General features: G+C 28.4%; 2 protein-coding genes across 15 annotated transcripts in view; both read right to left on the minus strand.

Annotated features, from left to right (window-relative positions):
• Window positions 1-1,429: 1,429 nt before the first annotated feature.
• On the minus strand, window positions 1,430-7,644 carry NAC1 (NAC domain containing protein 1). Its single transcript, XM_039042493.2, has 3 exons — window positions 7,284-7,644; window positions 3,513-3,790; window positions 1,430-2,158 (listed from the first exon to the last, which is right to left on the minus strand). The coding sequence occupies exons 1-3, from the start codon at window positions 7,456-7,458 to the stop codon at window positions 1,658-1,660; spliced, it is 954 nt and encodes a 317-aa protein (XP_038898421.1). The 5' UTR covers window positions 7,459-7,644; the 3' UTR covers window positions 1,430-1,657.
• Window positions 7,645-10,385: 2,741 nt separating this feature from the next.
• The window catches only part of LOC120087081 (S-adenosyl-L-methionine-dependent methyltransferases superfamily protein), a 30,396-nt gene continuing 22,036 nt past the window's right edge, over window positions 10,386-18,745 (minus strand). For 4 of the 14 annotated variants that reach the window (XR_016532092.1, XR_016532093.1, XR_016532084.1 and 1 more), the window contains 4 exons: window positions 17,609-17,695; window positions 17,402-17,459; window positions 14,144-14,556; window positions 13,740-13,974 (listed from right to left, as the gene is read on the minus strand). Coding sequence is in view for 1 of the 14 variants with exons in the window: in XM_090317756.1 (XP_090173882.1) it covers window positions 18,134-18,152 (19 nt within the window). In the remaining 13 variants the exon portion in view is untranslated. Of the gene's footprint in view, window positions 10,957-13,739; window positions 13,975-14,086; window positions 14,557-17,401; window positions 17,460-17,608; window positions 17,696-17,983; window positions 18,153-18,745 lie in introns of those variants that run through there. The other 10 variants (XR_016532094.1, XR_016532090.1, XM_090317756.1 and 7 more) reach the window with 8 other exon arrangements.

Below are 18,745 nucleotides of genomic sequence, written 5' to 3' on the forward strand. Positions count from 1 at the left end.
CCTATAAGATCGTGTTCGATAACCATTTGGCTTTTAGGAGTAGTTAACAAATAAATAAATTTGGAGGTAGAAATAGTGTCTATAAGTTTATTTTTCAAAACAAAAATAAGATTTAAAAAATAAATAATAAAATGATTATCAAACTGGACCTAAATTTCTGAATTTTAAGCTTAACTATAATGTTATATTTCGTTTTTTAATTAAGTTTAATTTCTATTTGATTTATAGGTTTCACGAACTTGTATGTTGATTTTAAATTTATTTGTGTTAAACTACATATTTATTTCCGAGACGTCAACATTTCCACCTACTTCGTCCTAAAATTTCAAAAAGTGTTCAATAAGTATCAAGACTTTCAATTTTGTGTCTAAATGAAACTGTGAACTTTTAATTTCGTATCTAAGTGGTTTGCGTATTTTTAAAAAATATCGGCCTAATTGGTTGTATTTATAATTAAACTTTTAGAAACTAAATATAGACACGCATCTCAAAGTTCAAGAATTATATTTGTAACTTAACTTAATATTTTGTACTTAAAAAAATGTAGCTTATTCTTTATCGACAGAATATATCTAGGCTATGTTTATTCCAGATTAAACATAAGTCACCAATGGTAATCTAAAATGTGGGCTCGTTAGACTACGTTTTTTTGTTATTTACATGTGTTTCGTAATCACAATGAACCGTAGGTCCTGCCTCCAAATTTGTAATATACATGCAATTTGATCGAGGAACAAAAGGTGCTCAATCGAATTGTGTTTGAAAATTAAGTGAGACCCATTACCTTTACTGTTATTATTATCATTACAATTACAGTGAATCTGTTACATTTACTGTTATTTTTACCACTACTGTTACCATTGAAGTCAAACGATACCAACAAATGTGACATATTTATAATTTTAAGTAAATATGATAAATAAATAATAATAAAAAAAAAAAACAATCCAATTAATTTGCAATGGAATCATAATTCGACTACACCAATTATTATTATAGATTGATAAACATGGCTTTGAATCATGAGTCCATGGGTGAATGCACGAACATTGTCTCACTTGCCTCCATTAAAATAAAAATCTTCCAATTAAGCCAAAATGAGCCTACTCAGTTGAAGAAGTTCTTCATCAAATGGTTCTCTTAATTATTCTTTGATTTTAAAATCACAAACTCGTACTCGTAAACAAAGGGATTTACTCGAATCTCTGTAACCCACAATATAAAATATGTGAAAACAGAAAACAAAAAACAAAAAAACATTACAAACAAACAAACATCTTCAAAAAAAAAAAAAAAAAAAAAAAAAAATCCATAAATCAAATTACCATTAAAAAAAATTCTTTTTAGGTTTCTAAACAATAACATTGGATAATCTATCAAATGCTGATTAAGTGCGGAGGATATAGATTGTTGGTATAGTTAAGAAAAATAAAAAATAAAACATCGAGTCCATGAGTACTCAACTGATCAGTGTTACACTTCATCAACCATGAATTAGGCTTTGAAAAGTTCCCCAAGTATGCAATAAAATTTACAATTGGGATTTAAAAAAAAAAAAAAAAAAAACTATAATCCTTCTTAATCTCAATCATCATTTTTCTTTACAACAATCTTCTGATTTTTTTTTTTTTAAATATTTCTCCATTTTTCTTCTGGGTCATCTGTTCCATAAGCTGGCCATATCATCTCCAACCTCAGATAAGTAGCTGTCAGAGCTGCCTTCTCCCAAGCTAGGTTGCCCTATGAAGGAGTTTCCATTTGTTTCCATCTTAGTAATGTTATTTAGAACAACCTTAAGTACTTTTGAGTCACAAGCAAAAGGGTCAACATTTGAAGAAAAAGTGCCTGAATTTGGATTTGGCATTCCTCCAAACATGGAGCCAAAGTTCTTGATGTTATTGGCTGTGTTTGGCTCCATTTGTATGAGGTTTGTGAGAGATGGGATGGTTTGGTTTTGAGAGAAAATGGAGAAGCAGGGCACTTGCTCATACTCATTTAAATGGCTACTTGGATTTTGGTCAAAACTGATGTATGAATCCATTAAAGCTGGGAGAGACGATGAGGCAACGATGTCGTTGTAGCAACTGCTGCTTCCTGTGCTCGGTTGGACAGTAACTTCTTTGTGTTTACAGAACAATCTGCACAGAACCCAGTCCTCCTATGGACACATGCACAAACAAGAACAGTGAAAAATGTGTTTGATTCAAAGTCTTGGAGAATTTGCTGTCATATATTCAGTTTATTAAAACTTAAACTAATTGGCTTTTCGATGCAATGCTTTATCATGAACAGGAAAATCTTTCTCCATCAGCTACTAACATTATTTTAAAATATCTAAAGAAAGTCATCCCATGGCAAATAAGACAAAATCGGCTTATATGGTGATGGAGAATTTATAAAGTCAAAGATTTCAGAGCAAGATAAACAAACCAACTAATATGGAAATTTTCAAAATACAGGTTGCACCCTATTTTATGCATATTTATAAGTCAAGCCAGTAGATTTTGAAACCGTGCAGAGAAAAATTAAACAAAATAAGTTACTGTTAGGAAACTAAGAGCCAGATGTTTGAAGGGTAGTTTCTGATGAACAAAGATTTTATCTAACACCCGTATTCTCCGTCCATTAAACTGGCATTAGTCTCTTTCTGATTAAAACACTGTAGGAAGAAAATTCAAACCCAAATTAGAGAGATTCAACCCCACACTAGTTTTACCAATATCACAATCAAAACATGGCTAAATGGTCAGAAAAATCGGTAAGGTAGATAAACATCTGGAATCATCAACAAGAAATTTCAAGTTGCTAAACCATCGTTATTAGTAAGTTGATTGAGAAAGGTAATATACTCAACAAAACAACAATACAAAAAATCTCGACAAATTCACACGCACAATCATTTTAACAAGCATGGGCAAAGTAGAAAAACGAAGTATAGAATACAATTAATTTATTAATATTATTTTCTTGAAAAAAGAAAAAAAAAAACATTTCAAGTTAACCCATCATAATGAGCTGATCAACCAAGATAATATACTCAACAAAACAATAACACGAAAAACCTCGACAAATTCACACACGGGCATTTTAACAAACCCAGGGAGGGCAGGGTAGAAAAAGTGAAATATAGACCACAATTATTATTGTTGTTATTATGGGGGGAAAACAGCATTTCAAGCTAACCCATCCTAAGGAGTTGATTGATGAGGGTAATATACTCAACAAAACAAAAAAAATCTCAACAAATTCCCACACACAGGCATTTTAACAAACATCTGGAGGGCAAGGTAGAAAAAAGGAAATACAAAGTCCAATTAATTTGTTATTTATTACAGAACAACATTTAAAGCCAACCCATCACTAGTGAGTTGATTAAGCAAGGTAAATATATTAATCAAAACAATAACACAAACAACTTCAACAAATTCACAGAGGTATTTCCACAAACACTTGCCCGGCAAGATCGTATATAAATAGAACGAGAGAGAGAGAGAGAGAGTTGTTGTTGATACCTTTGGAGATGGATCTTTGAGAGGAGAAAATGGACCCTCAAGACGAAATTCATGCATAACCCACTCAGTCTTTCGGCCTTTAGGGGCCCTTCCTTGGTAGAAAACAAGGGTTTTCCTCATCCCAACGAGTTGATTGGCCTTGTGAAAGACGGGCCGGTCCTTGCCAGTGGCCTTCCAATACCCTGAGGCCGTGGCGCGGTTTGTTCTAAGCCCAGTCGCGTACTTACGGTCCCGCTGGCTGAAGAAGTACCACTCTTTTCCCCCCACGCATGCTTCTCCTATACAAATTTCACATACCAAATAAATAATTAAACATCTAGGTCAAACCTTTTTTAGTAGGAACAACGGTGGAAAAATAAATCGAATCTTCTACCTCTCAAATGAAAATCGTTGAGTTAAACTCACTTTAACTTTTTATTTATTATTATATACAAGTTTTAATCTATTATGATTTGAGCTCAGTTTTAATTGATGTTTTTTTTTGTTTAAGGAGTTTAAAAATTAAGTCTATATCGACCTTTTAGTTTCTCGTAATGATTATCATCTTTCTCAAATATAAGATCCAATTCTTAGCAAAATTTCAAAACACAAACAAATTTTTAAAAATTACGATTTCGCCAGATAATAATTTTGTTTTTTGTTTTTTATTTTTGAAAACTTAGCATATTTTCTCTTAGTTTGATTTGCATTTTCTTGAAGGTAAGAATTGAATTCTTAGCCAATTATATGTGTGTATCTATATATATATACACACACACACACACACACATATATATATATAATTAATACTGTTATTTTTTTCCTTGTTTTTCAAATTTGGCTCGATTTTTTTTTTAAATGACAAAATGTAGATAATAAAGTAAAACTTTTTAAAGGTGAGATGAGTGTTTATAGGCTAAAATTTAAATTAGGAAAACAAGAAACAACAACAAATGACTATGAAACAAGGCCTACTTTTTTTTTCTTTTTTGAAATTTTGGGTTGTTTTTTAGAAACACTTTTAAAAACATTATTTCCAACTCTAAATCTCTTGCTTTGTTATTTACTTTCTACCATTATTTTCAAAAATAAGTTTTAAAAAACTTGTTTTTATTTTTTGAATTTGACTACGAATTCAACCTTTTTATTTAATAAATATAAAAATAATTATAAGAATGGAGAGGAACTATGTTTAATTTTGAAAACTAAATAGTTACCAACATGACGTAAATGTTTATTTATACCCTTATCATATCTAACCAACACTAGAAAATAGGGTTTTCTAGACTTGTTTAAAAAACAATACTGATAAATTACCCTATAAATTGAAACATAACTATAATCGTGAGAGATAAATTATTAAATTAATTTCAATAGGGTTGGATTCAATTTGGCTTTAAAAAAAAATCAAGTATTAAATTTCCTATCTACTACCTAAAATTTTTTGACCTAAACGATAATTCCATTTTAAAGTCTTGGAATAACTATTTTTTAGAAAATGCAATAAGTCAAAGGAAAAATACATCTAATCCGATACAAAATTTATAGTAAAATAATTAATTTTTTTTATTAAAAAAAATACTTGAATATATATATATCACCTAAAAACTTAAATCTCCTATCCTTTTCTACTTGTTAAAAATAAATAAATAAATAATCCTGCTTCGTTACCATTTTATAAAAACTTATATCAACAAAATATATATATATATATATATATATATAAACAGAACTTGTCACGTAGCAAGCTGAGATTGGATTATTAGGTGAGTTGTATAAAGATAAATACAGTATGAAATACGCATTAAAGTATTTTTTCTATAGATATATATTTTGATTGGTTAAATATGGATGAAAAAGACATATAGATAGTTAGCCATAGAAAGAATTTTCGGGTGATGAGTCATCATGGTTGAACCATATCTTAATTGTGTGTAGTTCAAGTGTCAATATCAATCACCATTAAAATAATTATTGAAAATTACAAATTCAAGGTGAAAACCAAGTTAAAAGATTCCTATTCAACAATCTTCAAAGGTAGAAAGGCATGAAAATGACAACCCTTATTGGATTTGGTAAGGATACAAGATTAAATTAGTGGGAGAAATAAAAGAGAGAGAAAAAAAAATAAAGAAAAGAAAATTATGGGTTTTTCTAAATTATAAATAGTTTTTTTAAATATGCTTTAAATTGTGTACATATTTTGAGGGCTGCTATTGGGTGGGAACAAAGAACAACTTGATATTTAGGGGTTGGAATTTGTTGGCTTGTAGCTAGCAGTCACTCTCACTTTTTTTTTTTTAAAAAAAACTTATTATTATTATTATTATGGGATGAGAATCTGCCAAAAAAGTCTATTTCAGCTACAAGAACTTGTGAATTTGGTAAGTTTTGAATTATTCAGCATATTGTTTATATGAGATATAAATATATAGAGAAATAGAGATATGTTTGTATATTTAATTTGTAGTATATATACATATTTATTATTAGATGTAGATACATACGTACGCAAATTAAAGAGTATTTTAGTGCTTAATATTATTATATCGACTATGTCGTCATACTCTTAAATAATTCAATCATAAGAAAATAGATATTGTAATTTTTCTATTAAAAAAAAATTGAAAGTTATGAGATTTTTTTAGCACATACATAATATATATTTCATCACTTTAAGTACATTGATGTGGAAATATAAAATTTTATTTTCATATAAATAAGACAGATATTTTATTCAATGAAATTAACTAATACTGATAATAAAACCTACCATTTATATTTTTCAAATTTCGAGAGATTGGAAATATTATTACTATTATTATTATTATTATATAGAAAAATTATTTTGAATGACAAAACTATTGAAAATATTTATAAATAATAGCAAAATATCACCGTATATCTAGGATAGACCATAAATACAAACAGTAGTTTATCATTATCTAACACCAGTAAAATTTTACTATATTTATAAAAATTATGGTTCATTTTGCTATATTTGAAAATAGGATATATATACGTGGTCCTTATATTTTGAAAAGGGAAAAAAGAGTTATTTAGGAGAGACTTATGAGTAAGAGGTTGACGTAATGGCATTTCCCGGATAAATACTTTTCAATTTGTTCATTTTTTTTTAATACTTTTCAAAATGGAAATATCTCAATTTCTAGTGATATTATTTATAAAGAAATTGGCAAATTACTATTTTAGCCCATTTATAAGCAGCCCAACATCAACCAGCACACAAGTAAAAAAAAAACAAACATCACTTGAAAAACAACAAAATTACTGTAATAAAAAACCATTTTTACTTTCATCCTTTAAGACAAGTTACGACAACGTGAGGAATTAAAAGATTCAAATCTATCGTCTCTCAATTGAAAAAACATAACATAATTGAGCTTATGTTCATAAAAAAACTCGGTATGAAATTGAACCAATAGAAAGCTTTCAAAAACTCAAAACTAACCGTTAAAACATATCACTTTTTTTCTAGCATGGAAAAATCGAACAACCTCTACCCTTGAAATCGAGAGTACTATATTCATATTCGTAATCAAAACGAATCACCAATCTTCCAAACTATACAACTTTAGTTTTATCAACAACGATTTCAAAATTCAAATTCAAACATAATAAAATCACAAGTAGATGAATCAAGCTACCCTTAAATTAAATTAAAACCTTGTTTTTAATTTAATAAACGCTCTCTCTAAATTATAGTTTATGGGTTTCAGAAACTCCAAGAAGAAGAAGGGAAAAAAAAAAAACAAAAAACAAAAAACTTACTTGGAATATCCCAAGGCTCACACTTATTGAGGTCAACTTCAATCAAGAGAGAAGAAGAATCAGAAACAGAACCAATTTTCTTCATCAAATAATCACAAACCAATTCTTCATCTCTGGGATGAAACCTAAAACCAGGAGGAAGTTTTGCCTCCACCATGCTTATATTATTCTCCATTTTTTTGGGCTCTCTTTCTCTCTCTAGAAAAACAGTTATATCTTCTGCAAAACTATGAAGAGGAGAGAGAGAGAGAGAGAGAGAAGAGAATAGAAAACTGAATAATGAAGAATGAAAATAATGGGTACAAAGTTATATGATCAACATGTTAATCTTTGGGAATTATTTAACCATTTAAACAAAACTGTGGCTCTACTGCCCAAATACGTATATATACACAGATATTTAATTTTTAAAATACATGTATATAATAATAAACTTAAATTTGAACTTTCATGGATTTTTTTATTTTGTTTGATTAGAAAATTCAATAAAATTTTCCTTAAATGGCCATTTTTTTTTTAAGAATTATTTCGGAGACACGTGGCTTAAAATTCTTTTCACTTAAATGTTTAGAATAAATTTCAATTTGTAATTTAATAGTTTTTTTAATATCAAATTGTGATCCAATATTCCATGAGTTTAATTAGTAAATATTTGATATGAAAAGAAGTAATTTTAAATTAACGTATAAAATTATATATTTCTTGTTTTTATGTTATTGATAATTGATGAGATATTTTTAATGTTGTTGATTTTTTTTAGACAATTTTTTAAGGCAAATAAATTTTTTGAATGATTATATTTATAGTTGAACTTAAAATTTAAATAGTTTATATGAAATTTAAAATCATAAAAGAAATATATATACGTGTGTATAGATGATTAAAATTAAAATATGATGCAAATAAAGTTTGTGAAATAAAATTGATATAAAAATGACATAATAACCTATCTTAATTATTATTTCATGAAGTAATTATTTTATAGTTGTAAGAAGATAGTGACTTTAAGGGAAAGAAAAACACATAAAAGCTAAATTTTTATATAATTTTTTAAATGAACATTTTTGTTTAAGGAAAATTTTTAAATCAAAAGGGGAAAAATATTTGTCGGTTATTTAGTTATTTTTATAAAACCTTGAGCTCCCATCAAAATCTTTCTTTTTCCATTGTATTTTATTTAAATTGTCTACTATAACCATTTGATATATGTGTCCAAAATTCTAAATTATACAAATAATATAATCCCTAAATGAATAAAATTATAAGGTTGTTCTATTTTATTAATTTAATAAAATTTAAAAATATTTTAACATATTTATAAATTTATATTTAAATTTATGTTGTGAAAACAAATATAAGAAAACTCATATTATCGAATAAAAAAATAGATAAGAAATTAAAACAATTATTAGAACACAATGAAAATTTGAAAAATAAAAAATGAAATACAAAAAATTGAACAAAATTAAAAAATATTCAGAATTGAAATAACAACATTACTAAAACATGGAGTAAAATAAATTAATGAATTTAGTTGTTTGTTGACTTTTCATAATCAAATAAATCTCCATCTAATTAAAATATAACAAAATAATAATAATCTTTGTGGTTAGAAATCTTTAAAAAAAAAAAAAAACCCGATACAAATGAAAGATTTTGGGTCAAAATAATAACATTAAATAAATTAATAATTCTCAAGGATGACTATTGAAAAAAAAAACACTTTAACTTCAATGGCTAGAAATCTAAAATAAATTAATTAATGAATTAATGAATTTTCAAGTTCAACGATTGAATTTTCGTAATCAAATAAATCTTCATATAATTAAAATCTATTTTTTTTAATTTCAATGGCTTGGAATCTAAAAATGATTAAGATTAAAAAATAATATTTAATTTTGAATAATAATATATTAATAAATATGAACTTGTTCATGAATGAATAATAATATTTAATTTTGATTTAACTATACAATATACCAATAGATGATTACCAAATTTACAGATACGTTAAAATATTATGATGGATTTTGTTCATGATTGAATAATAATATTTAATTTTGTTAATAAATACCCAAAAATCATGAGATTATGAGAATGAAGAACCAATATATGATTATATTTTTAAAATTAAGAATGAAATAAAATGAATTTTTAAACTCTCTATTTCTATCCATTCCTCATTCATTCTTCACTATTCCCTATTTTCTCCAATATCTCTTTTATACTGTTCCATCCGAGAATCGATGTCATTAATTCGACTCCAAACCAAAGTAAAAGAAAATTTATAAAATCATTGAACTACTCCTATTACTACTAAAACGTAGCAACAGTGGTAAGTACGGGGTCGAACCACAGAGAAACGAAGAATTAATTTGTTTTGAGATTAGATTTGACCGTGGTAAACCAGTAAAAATGAATTTTTGGATTTTGGTTTCAAAATTGAAAACATGCAAGAAAAGGAATTTGCAAGGGATATATGAAACGATAATGGACTCATCTAGTTCTCGAATCAAGTAGCCATTCAATATAATTTTCTGTTAAAATACCATGTATTCAAATTATGCATGCATAACTACCCAATCGATGCAAATTAACTAAACTCTACAAAGGTCGACAATCAATTAATCCGAACTAATCGAACGTCCCAATTCGTAATTAAGACTGGAAAAATCGTGCCTCAACTAACCTACATGCTCTCAAGATGCAATTGGGTTCTCAGCATAAAGAATTAGAAACACATGCATTAAGAACAATGATTCAACTATGTTGATTAAGTGTCAGGAAAGTCATGTTCAAGTAATCAGTTTATTCTTTAAATATAGATTAAATGTGTGATGCAAAGATTCAAGGTCAGCCTATACACCTAAGTATGCTCATCTAATCAATGCTACAAACGTAAATTCAAACCATGGACGATTTCAAAGATAGGTGTGAGCTTGAATTTAACTAGCTAAGATATGCGTTCGTGATAGGGACGTCAATCCAACACACAAAAGCAAATCTAAATCATGCGAGATTCAAAGAAAAACATAATTCTAATCTAAAGCACAAAATTGAATAGAAAACTCATCAAAATACAAGAATGTTTGATCCAAGAACTAAACGAAAGATTACCTCATTGATTCATAGACAAATCGATGGGATACAATCCAAAACACGTCCATAATCTGAAAAATAAAATAAAAACTAACCTAATGATACTAAAATCTAAAGGGAAAGGAAGAAGATTGAGGTCTTACTTCGGCCTCCAAAGTTCAGCTTGTTTTGACCTAGGACCGAAGAGGAGTATTTATAGAAATCATTGCAACGTTGCAAGCTAGAAACAACGTTGCAACGCTTGACAGGAAAGGTCACGAGCGTCAGGGAAACGTTGCAACGGTGACGACATTGAATAATTGAAGCGTCGTGACGCTTGGAACAGTGTTGCAACGTTGAGCATTCTGTCAGAAACTCACGCTCATTTATTCGGTAGCATTTTCATGATTACTCGACAGCCTTTTACTCGATGACACTCAATGATACTCAATGGTTGTCATACTCGGTAGAACTCGATGGCATATTGGTAATTTCAACTTCTTTGAAGTCCGGATGTTCAAATCAACTCCAAATTGCTTCAAATTAACCTTGTTCTTCACCAAATAATTAATTCTACCTCTTGATCGCTCGGTACCTACAAAATAGGGAAATAAACACGTAAAATTCGATAACGAGCCCAAATTAAGCTAGGAATAATAATTTTTTTTTGAGAGCTAACACTCCCATTCTCTTTATTTCTTCTTCATCCCAATGATTTTCTCCATCATCTGTACCAATTTTTTTCTTTTTTTTTTTTCCCTTTATAATATGAATATCAATTGAAAATAAATTTATTTCATATTGTAATTAAAAAGCAACAAAACGTATCAATAACAATAGCGCCTTTGCTTAATAATATACCAAAAACTACAAATGAGGATGAACAAACATATGTCACAAAAACTCAAAATCGGAATAAAGAATTCACAAAATTGTATATCAAAATATCATAAAAAGAAAAAATAATTGTAACTTTTTAAGCATTAGAACGAGAACTTCGGGGATTGCATAAATATCAATGAGGAGTAACATATATTTATAACCAAGATACAAAATAGAAATCTACATATTATTATTATAAACGGATAGAAAAATGTCATGGTATAAAAGGGAAAAAGCAAAATATTCTCAAACATAACTACTTATAAATGCATCAAAGATTTAAGCAAAAATATAAAAGTTTAATCTAAAAAAAAAATTCTTATTAAAAATCTACATTTCAATAAATATAACTCAATCAAATCAAATCCCAACCTAATCTTCGTAACTCGATCACAAATTTCGATGATTTGTTATCGATTTATTTTGCAAAAAAATTAACTCCACGAAAATTTTCAATTCACACAAATTCTAAAACCCGCAAAAATCTGAGATGTATTGGTAGAGTAATAAAATTTGAATTAATCATGGTAATGGATGAATCATACGTGAATCCATCGAATCCTCGGTCAACCATTCATCCATGCCAATCATAAAAAAAAAAAAAAAAATCAAAATTATGAAATTGAATAAAACGACCACTAATCTTTTAAAAATCTTGAACATCATTATTAGTATCCGATAATTTTTAAGAAAAATCACCGTTCAACAAACTAATTTTATGAAAGTCTTCATTCATACAAATTTTTCATCATGTTATAAAGAATTAGTTATCCTGAAATGTTTTCAAATGGAAGAGGTTTAAAGGTTTAGAATGGAAGGGCAAGAGACTTTTAAAAAGCAAAAAGTGAGGGTTTAAAAAAATTGTGAGTGAAGCGGAAAAATGAAAATAAGGGCAAAAGGGCAAAAAAGAAATTTTGAAAAGAAGTAAGAACAAATAGGAAGCCAAAGATTCTTTCTATTTTACCCCTTATAATATAGTAAGTATAGATATAAATAGAGTAACCATTCAAATAGAAATTTCATATACAAATTATTTTATTTAATCAAGACAAAAACGTGAAAGCAACAAAGGGAGAATCATTAACCCGCAATATTAACCAAAAAAATATTATAAGAAAGAGAGGTTTATTTATTTATTTTTTAAAAAATCTTATCACTAAAAATGATAATGAATAAAACTTAATTAATTAATTATAATTCTTTTAAATTAACTATTAGTCATTATCACTAAATATGAAAAATGAGATTAAAAGTGTAAAATTGATCCAAATTGAAATAAAATTCATGAAACCTGGACCATCATGTAGATTGACCTAGTGATTAATAAAAGACATGACTTAGATGAAAGGTTAGAAGGTCAAGGATTCTATCCATAGTGGTCATCTACTTATCATTTAATATCATTATCTGTGAGATTAGTCGAGGTGTGAACTAATTTGTACACTAACAGATATCAAAAAAGCATTTTAAAAGTTAAAAGACTAAAATGAAAACCAAATTCACAACTTAACGATTAGAAATATAACATTTTAAACCTAAGAATCAAATAAAAACTAGATTCAAAATTTAAGGACATTTTTCTCTTATTGAGGTGCAATATCTTATTATTTAATAATTAATTAATTCTATGGGCCATATATTTTAATTTTATACAATTTTTTTTATACACATTTTAATTGATTAATTGAAAATAAATGAGAGAGAATGTGGTTTGGTTTGATGAATTATGGAAGGGTGTGTTTGGAAATCTGTATCTATCTATTTGGCATTGATTGCCATGTCAACATTATTAATATTAAACTTTTGGATTATGTAAGAGTTGGCACCTGAATCTAACCAATCTTTATATTCAAATTGTTCAATATTCTAACCTCAATTTCTGGCTGCTAACTCTTCATGGCTGCCCTTATAATCTCTCTCTTGCCTATTTTGTAAAATTTCAATATGTACTAATTTAATAGGAAAAGGAAAGAAAAAAAACCAAGTTGAGAAGAATTCATAATTATCCATCCATTATTTAAATTAATTTAATTGATTTTGTATGCATCATTATCAATTCACTTGTAATAAATAAACTTTATAAATTCAACAATAGTAGGATAGGATGAATAATTAGTGTCTTTAATCACTAAATTGTGCGTTGAATTAGCCATGATGTAATAAATAATTAGTTCATCTGTAAGAACCAATTATTTAAAAAAAAGGGGAAAATACCAATACATTTAGGGGAAAAAACGATTGAATTTTTAATTAGATAAAAATATTTTTAGAATATTGAAAGGAATAAAATAAAAAATATTATAAGAAACCTAATTTTCTTGCCGACCTTTTAGAAATGTCATGTGCTTTAAATTTCAAGCTTTTATACTTTTCATCTTATTTTCTTATTCGTTCAACAAGGATGGAAAAAAAATTTATAGGAAAACATAAAACGTTGTAAGAGTGGGCATTGGCATTTGAGAGTCTTTGGCAATGACTTAAATATGAAGTCTATGCTTGAGAAGAGATGCCAAAATATCTTTGTATTTGAGCTTGAAAATGTTTTTGAGAATGGCATGTTTATTGGTTGTCAACTAAGGCTTATCAAAGAAGCTCTAGTTAGAAACAAATTATTTGATGGTGTCATGAATGAATAAAATGGACACAGAATGAGAAAATAATACCCATCTTAATTTATCGAGTGAACAAGTTGGAATTGAGGTTGAGTTGAAGAGTCTCGATCCAAGTCAACCTACAAGAGAGATCTTTCATTGATGCGGTGACTTTGTCAACAAACTCAAACGTTTATGTTGATATCGAGAATGAAATGGTGTCACAGTTAAACAATGATTAGGTTGTGTACCTTAAATGAAGAGTTTGTTTCTATATTTAATCAAGAGTAAGCATTTGATAAGTTTTACCTGAATATGAAGAAATATTTACGTTGTGTCATACATTTTGTGTCATTGCCCTTCATTTGTCCCAATAAACCAATGAATGATCAGATGACAATACCTACTTCGGTGAGCACAACATAACGACATAATATATCGATATGAACATCATGAGCTATCCCATAAGAAAATCTGTTGTTGATACTAACTTCGACCTTTTGCTTGTTGACGACATCCTATTCCTTTTCCAACACCAATGTCAAGACTATATGAAGGTTTAAGGTCTCCGTGGATGACTGTTTATCACATCGTCTCAATCTAACAACCTATTACTAAGGGTAAAGTCCTCATTTAAAGTAGTCAATCCAATTGCACTCCAACTCGAACTTGTGAACTCTCGAAAGGCACCCTTAACCCTTAGGGTTGACAAAAATCCCGACCTATAACAATAGTTTTTTAAAAATAAATTTTATTTAAAAATATAATCAACTTCTAACTTTACATTAAATTTACAATAAAAAAATATATTCTTTAATAATTAATTTAAACAAATAAAACAATAATAATGTTAATTTATTATCTAAAATATTTACAATTTCTTTATAAAACCAAATCTTAATCGGTTTTACATAAATAAATAATTAAAAATAAACATATAAACAAGAATTTTTTCTTCGCAAGGACGATCCTCGAATGGGGATTCCATAATCCCGACCCCAACTCCTCAAAACGAGGAATGAGGTGAGGACAGAGACTACAAATCCCCACGGAAACAGGAACGGGAACAGAGGGTACATCCCCAACCCTCCACCTCGTTGCCAACCCTAACTTGACCTCTATATCTAATTTTTCTATAATCTTCCTAGAATCTTCTAATATATGATTTTTTACCTAGAATTTTGTAATATATGACTTTTTTTCCCCTTCCCCCTCATTGGTAGCTAAATGCTTGCTTTAGAAGAAAGAAGATATTTTCTGAACTTGTAATTTGAGAAGTTCCACTCGTGCACATGTAGCATTTGTGACTTAAAATGATTTGAGTAATTACATTGGACAATACTTTTAAGGATAATAATTAGGTGTATAACAATATTTTTAAATAATTACAAATATAATAGAGTCTACAAGTGATAGACTCCTACCAACGACATGATCTATTACTAATAGACTCTGAAAGCTTAATCTAAGTTTTGTTTGTATTATGATATACTATTAATACTTTGGACCTGATTGCTATATTTGCAACTACTTAAAAGATTTTTTAAAGTTGTTCATTGCTTTGATAAAGAGGCTTTCGCTGAGAAGGCTTTCTCGATGTTCATTGCTTTTTGGTCACCTGACTGGATAATACGTAATACTTCTCCTCGAATTAAGTAATGTACCTTACTTGGAGGATAGTCGATTCAGTTTTGTCAAATTTTAGAGTCAACCAAAAACAAAACCAAACCAAACCAATCGGTTTTATAAAGAAGAGATCCAAGCTTTTGTCCAATAAAGAACAAAATCAATAGATTGATTTTTATTTGGTTCGGTTTATTATTAGTTTGATTCTCAAATTTTGACATTTTTTTTCAAATATTAATTTTTACGTCCATTTTTTTCAATTGGTCATTTTTGCTAATATTAAATCAAAATTGGGTTTATTTCTTTTTTTATAGATTGAAATTGAAAGTTTTCATTTTTTTGGGTAGTTTCTAAATAAATAAATAAATAAATAAATAACTCCACAATAATTGATCTTTTTTTCTAAACAATAAATATATATGCACCATAATAATTGAAACACTAAGAGATACCTAATGTTAGAGTTTATTTTCAAGAGTATATATATATCCTTGGTTCGATTCGATTTGGTTTTGATTGATTTTTCCAACCAAAATTCGATCTAAACCAATACGTTTTGGTTTTCTTCAAATACAAACCAATGTCCAATTTATACTTAAAAACAAAAACAAAAACCAAACCAAACCAAACTAAACTAATAGATTAATTTGGATTGGTTTGATTTTCGATTTTTCGGTCTTTTGTTGCACTCTTATGCCTTACCTATTGTGTTATTGGACCAAAGAAGAAAAAGGAAATGAGGAAAAGAAACTGGGCAAGAGGCCCGTTTCAAAATAATATTAAAACAAGCCTTAGGATTTACTAATTGGCTATACAATAAAAACAATAAAAACAATAGATTTAAATCACTGTCAAAGCCCATCCAATTCCATATTTTTAAAATTTACTTGAACTTATGTGAGAAGGATTAAAAAATTTGTTCTTCTTTTAACTATCAAATGTTTTGGTAAAATATATATTTTTTAAAAAAATTTCAACTAACTCTAATATAACTCAACAAAACTCAAATACTACTCAACAAATTAAGCTAATGATAGCTACTTTCGTAGGCTATAGGTTCAAATCTCTTGTTATGGTCAAATATACATAGGTGTGCATCATATGTGTCTAGACCAATTTGTGCACAGCTAAACGTTACTAGCTTTACTTGTTTTGTAGGCTAGAAGGTAATTGAATTTTAAGTAGGTGGTTACCATTACTTAAACCTATAAGTTAAAGACTATTATTAAGAAATTTTACATAACTTTTTTTTTTTTCCATTTCTAATTTCTACTTAATTAGGGTAGGGGATAGATGTAGCCAAGTGAACCAAGGCAGTGGATTGTGATTCCACCATGCACGGGTTCAATTCCCGTCATTTGCCCATAATTATATAGTTATAGAATATATAACTGATAAGATAAACACAAAAAATTTACCTCCTATTCCTTTTGTTTTGAAAGGGTGAAAAAATTCAATAATAAGTAATTGATCGAGCAAGGCTCAACCATAATAATTCGGTCAATAGATTGGACAAATTTTTCATTAGATGAAAGACATGACTGATCAAACAAACACCATCCTAGAAAATTGAAAATTTTTACAAAATAAATATTAATCCTAACAAAATAAGTCGTATTCTTTAAATCAATTATTATTATTATTATTTTTTTAAAAAATCCCAACCCTATCTAAAACTCGATCAACATTGCAGCCCTTTCCCAATCCAAAGTTTAATAATTTCGATTATGACGGAGACATCATCATCTATCCCATCCATTATCCAAATGTATTCAAACCTTTGAATACATTTTTATTCCTTATAGATATGCTCAACTTTCCCAAAAGCTAAAAGATTCTTCCCAACTAATAAACCAACACAACCATTTTGACAAGTTCATATGTAGTTCACTAACCATTTCAAAGTGTACCATCTTTCTGTTCTACTCAAAGAAGACGTACCTTTTTACTGATAGCAACCTTTTCTTTGATTCCATAAAAAGACAGAGAGCAGCAGTTTCTGAAATGTCCACAATCCACATATTTAATGGAAAGAACAAGAAGAATCCAGTGTTGTACGATGACAAGACAAATTTGTATTCAAAATAAAGATATGTATTCCCCCCCCACAATGAGGAGCTGCCATCTGTTTAACTAGAGAAGCCGTACCTGAATTGCAGTTCATGGTGGTGTCAACTTCATTCAGACGTTTTGAGTTTCTCTGCTCCTTATCGCCGTTCGTTCCTGTTTGGCACACTAACCACACAAAAATCTTTAGGTCAACATTAATCACTTTTTTATGATATCCGTTATTTAACCTTAACAAATCAACTTGCATGGACCTCGATTAATCTCATAAAATAATACTACATTTGGTTCTCAAGAAAACTCGTAAAATATTAAATATAAGTTACACGTGGTCAAAAGTTGAACTCATTTTCTCTACCACCCTTCATTATTCTCAAGGGCAACTCATATTATAATGGTTAGGTCAATACTAATCACTAAAAATAGAGGTTGTTCAAGGTCCTGCAAAAGTCGCAATTTGTTAAATTTGGGATATTCCTTCCTTTTTTCAGAATTTTTCAAGATGTCTCAAGTGAAAGTACGATTTTGCCACTGGTAAACTATTTGACTTTTTTTTTTTTTGGGGGGGGGAGAAGATACAAAAACTCTTCTTTCTGATTGATCTTCTTATCCAATCTCTCGAAGTCTAATCCAAAAAAAAAAAGAAAAAATGAGTTTAATAATATAATTGGGCAATATAAATTACACATGTAAGCTGTAAATAACAGTTACAAAAGACATATCAGAAACGACACAAATGAAAAGGTTAAAATGAATAATCTGAAATGAAATACAAACTATGGGCAAAGGGAATCCATGAGTTCGGCAGAATTCAAATATTTCATCCTCAGCACTTGAATTTTGCATTAATCCATAACCATTAAATCCTGCTACACCAGTACTCAATAGATTATTACATTGCTTAGTATTAGTTCCCATACTTTATTTTATTTATTTATTTATTGATTATTACTATTTTTTTGCGTGACTGGTAAATTTCAATTAGTATCATCATCATTAAACAAATTAATACTTTATGGGTCAGCTGAGGAGACATAAAGCATTGACTGTAAAAAGATCGTGCAAAATATAACCTAGTAGCCAATTTATTCCCCCCCACCCCAAAAAAAAAAGAAAGAAAAGAAATGGATAAGTTACACTTAACTGGACCAAACTATAGTTCCCAAATCTGTAAGTCTCAACCTTTGGACAGATGTGACTGGTTAATTTTATTGGTAG

The sequence above is a fragment of the Benincasa hispida genome, chromosome 9 (genome assembly GCF_027475165.1).
Source record: "Benincasa hispida cultivar pf3 chromosome 9, pf3_genome.v1.1, whole genome shotgun sequence".
Taxonomy (NCBI): Eukaryota; Viridiplantae; Streptophyta; class Magnoliopsida; order Cucurbitales; family Cucurbitaceae; genus Benincasa; species Benincasa hispida.

What these genes read in the sequence shown, in the direction of transcription:
- NAC1 (XM_039042493.2), bottom strand. Translation starts at nt 7,458, where the DNA reads ATGGAGAATAATATAAGCATGGTGGAGGCAAAACTTCCTCCTGGTTTT. An exon ending in TGAGCCTTGGGATATTCCAA is followed by an intron (nt 3,791 to 7,283) that starts GTAAGTTTTTTG and finishes AAATTTGTATAG; the next exon opens with GAGAAGCATGCGTGGGGGGA. An exon ending in TCAAAGATCCATCTCCAAAG is followed by an intron (nt 2,159 to 3,512) that starts GTATCAACAACA and finishes ATGTGTCCATAG; the next exon opens with GAGGACTGGGTTCTGTGCAG.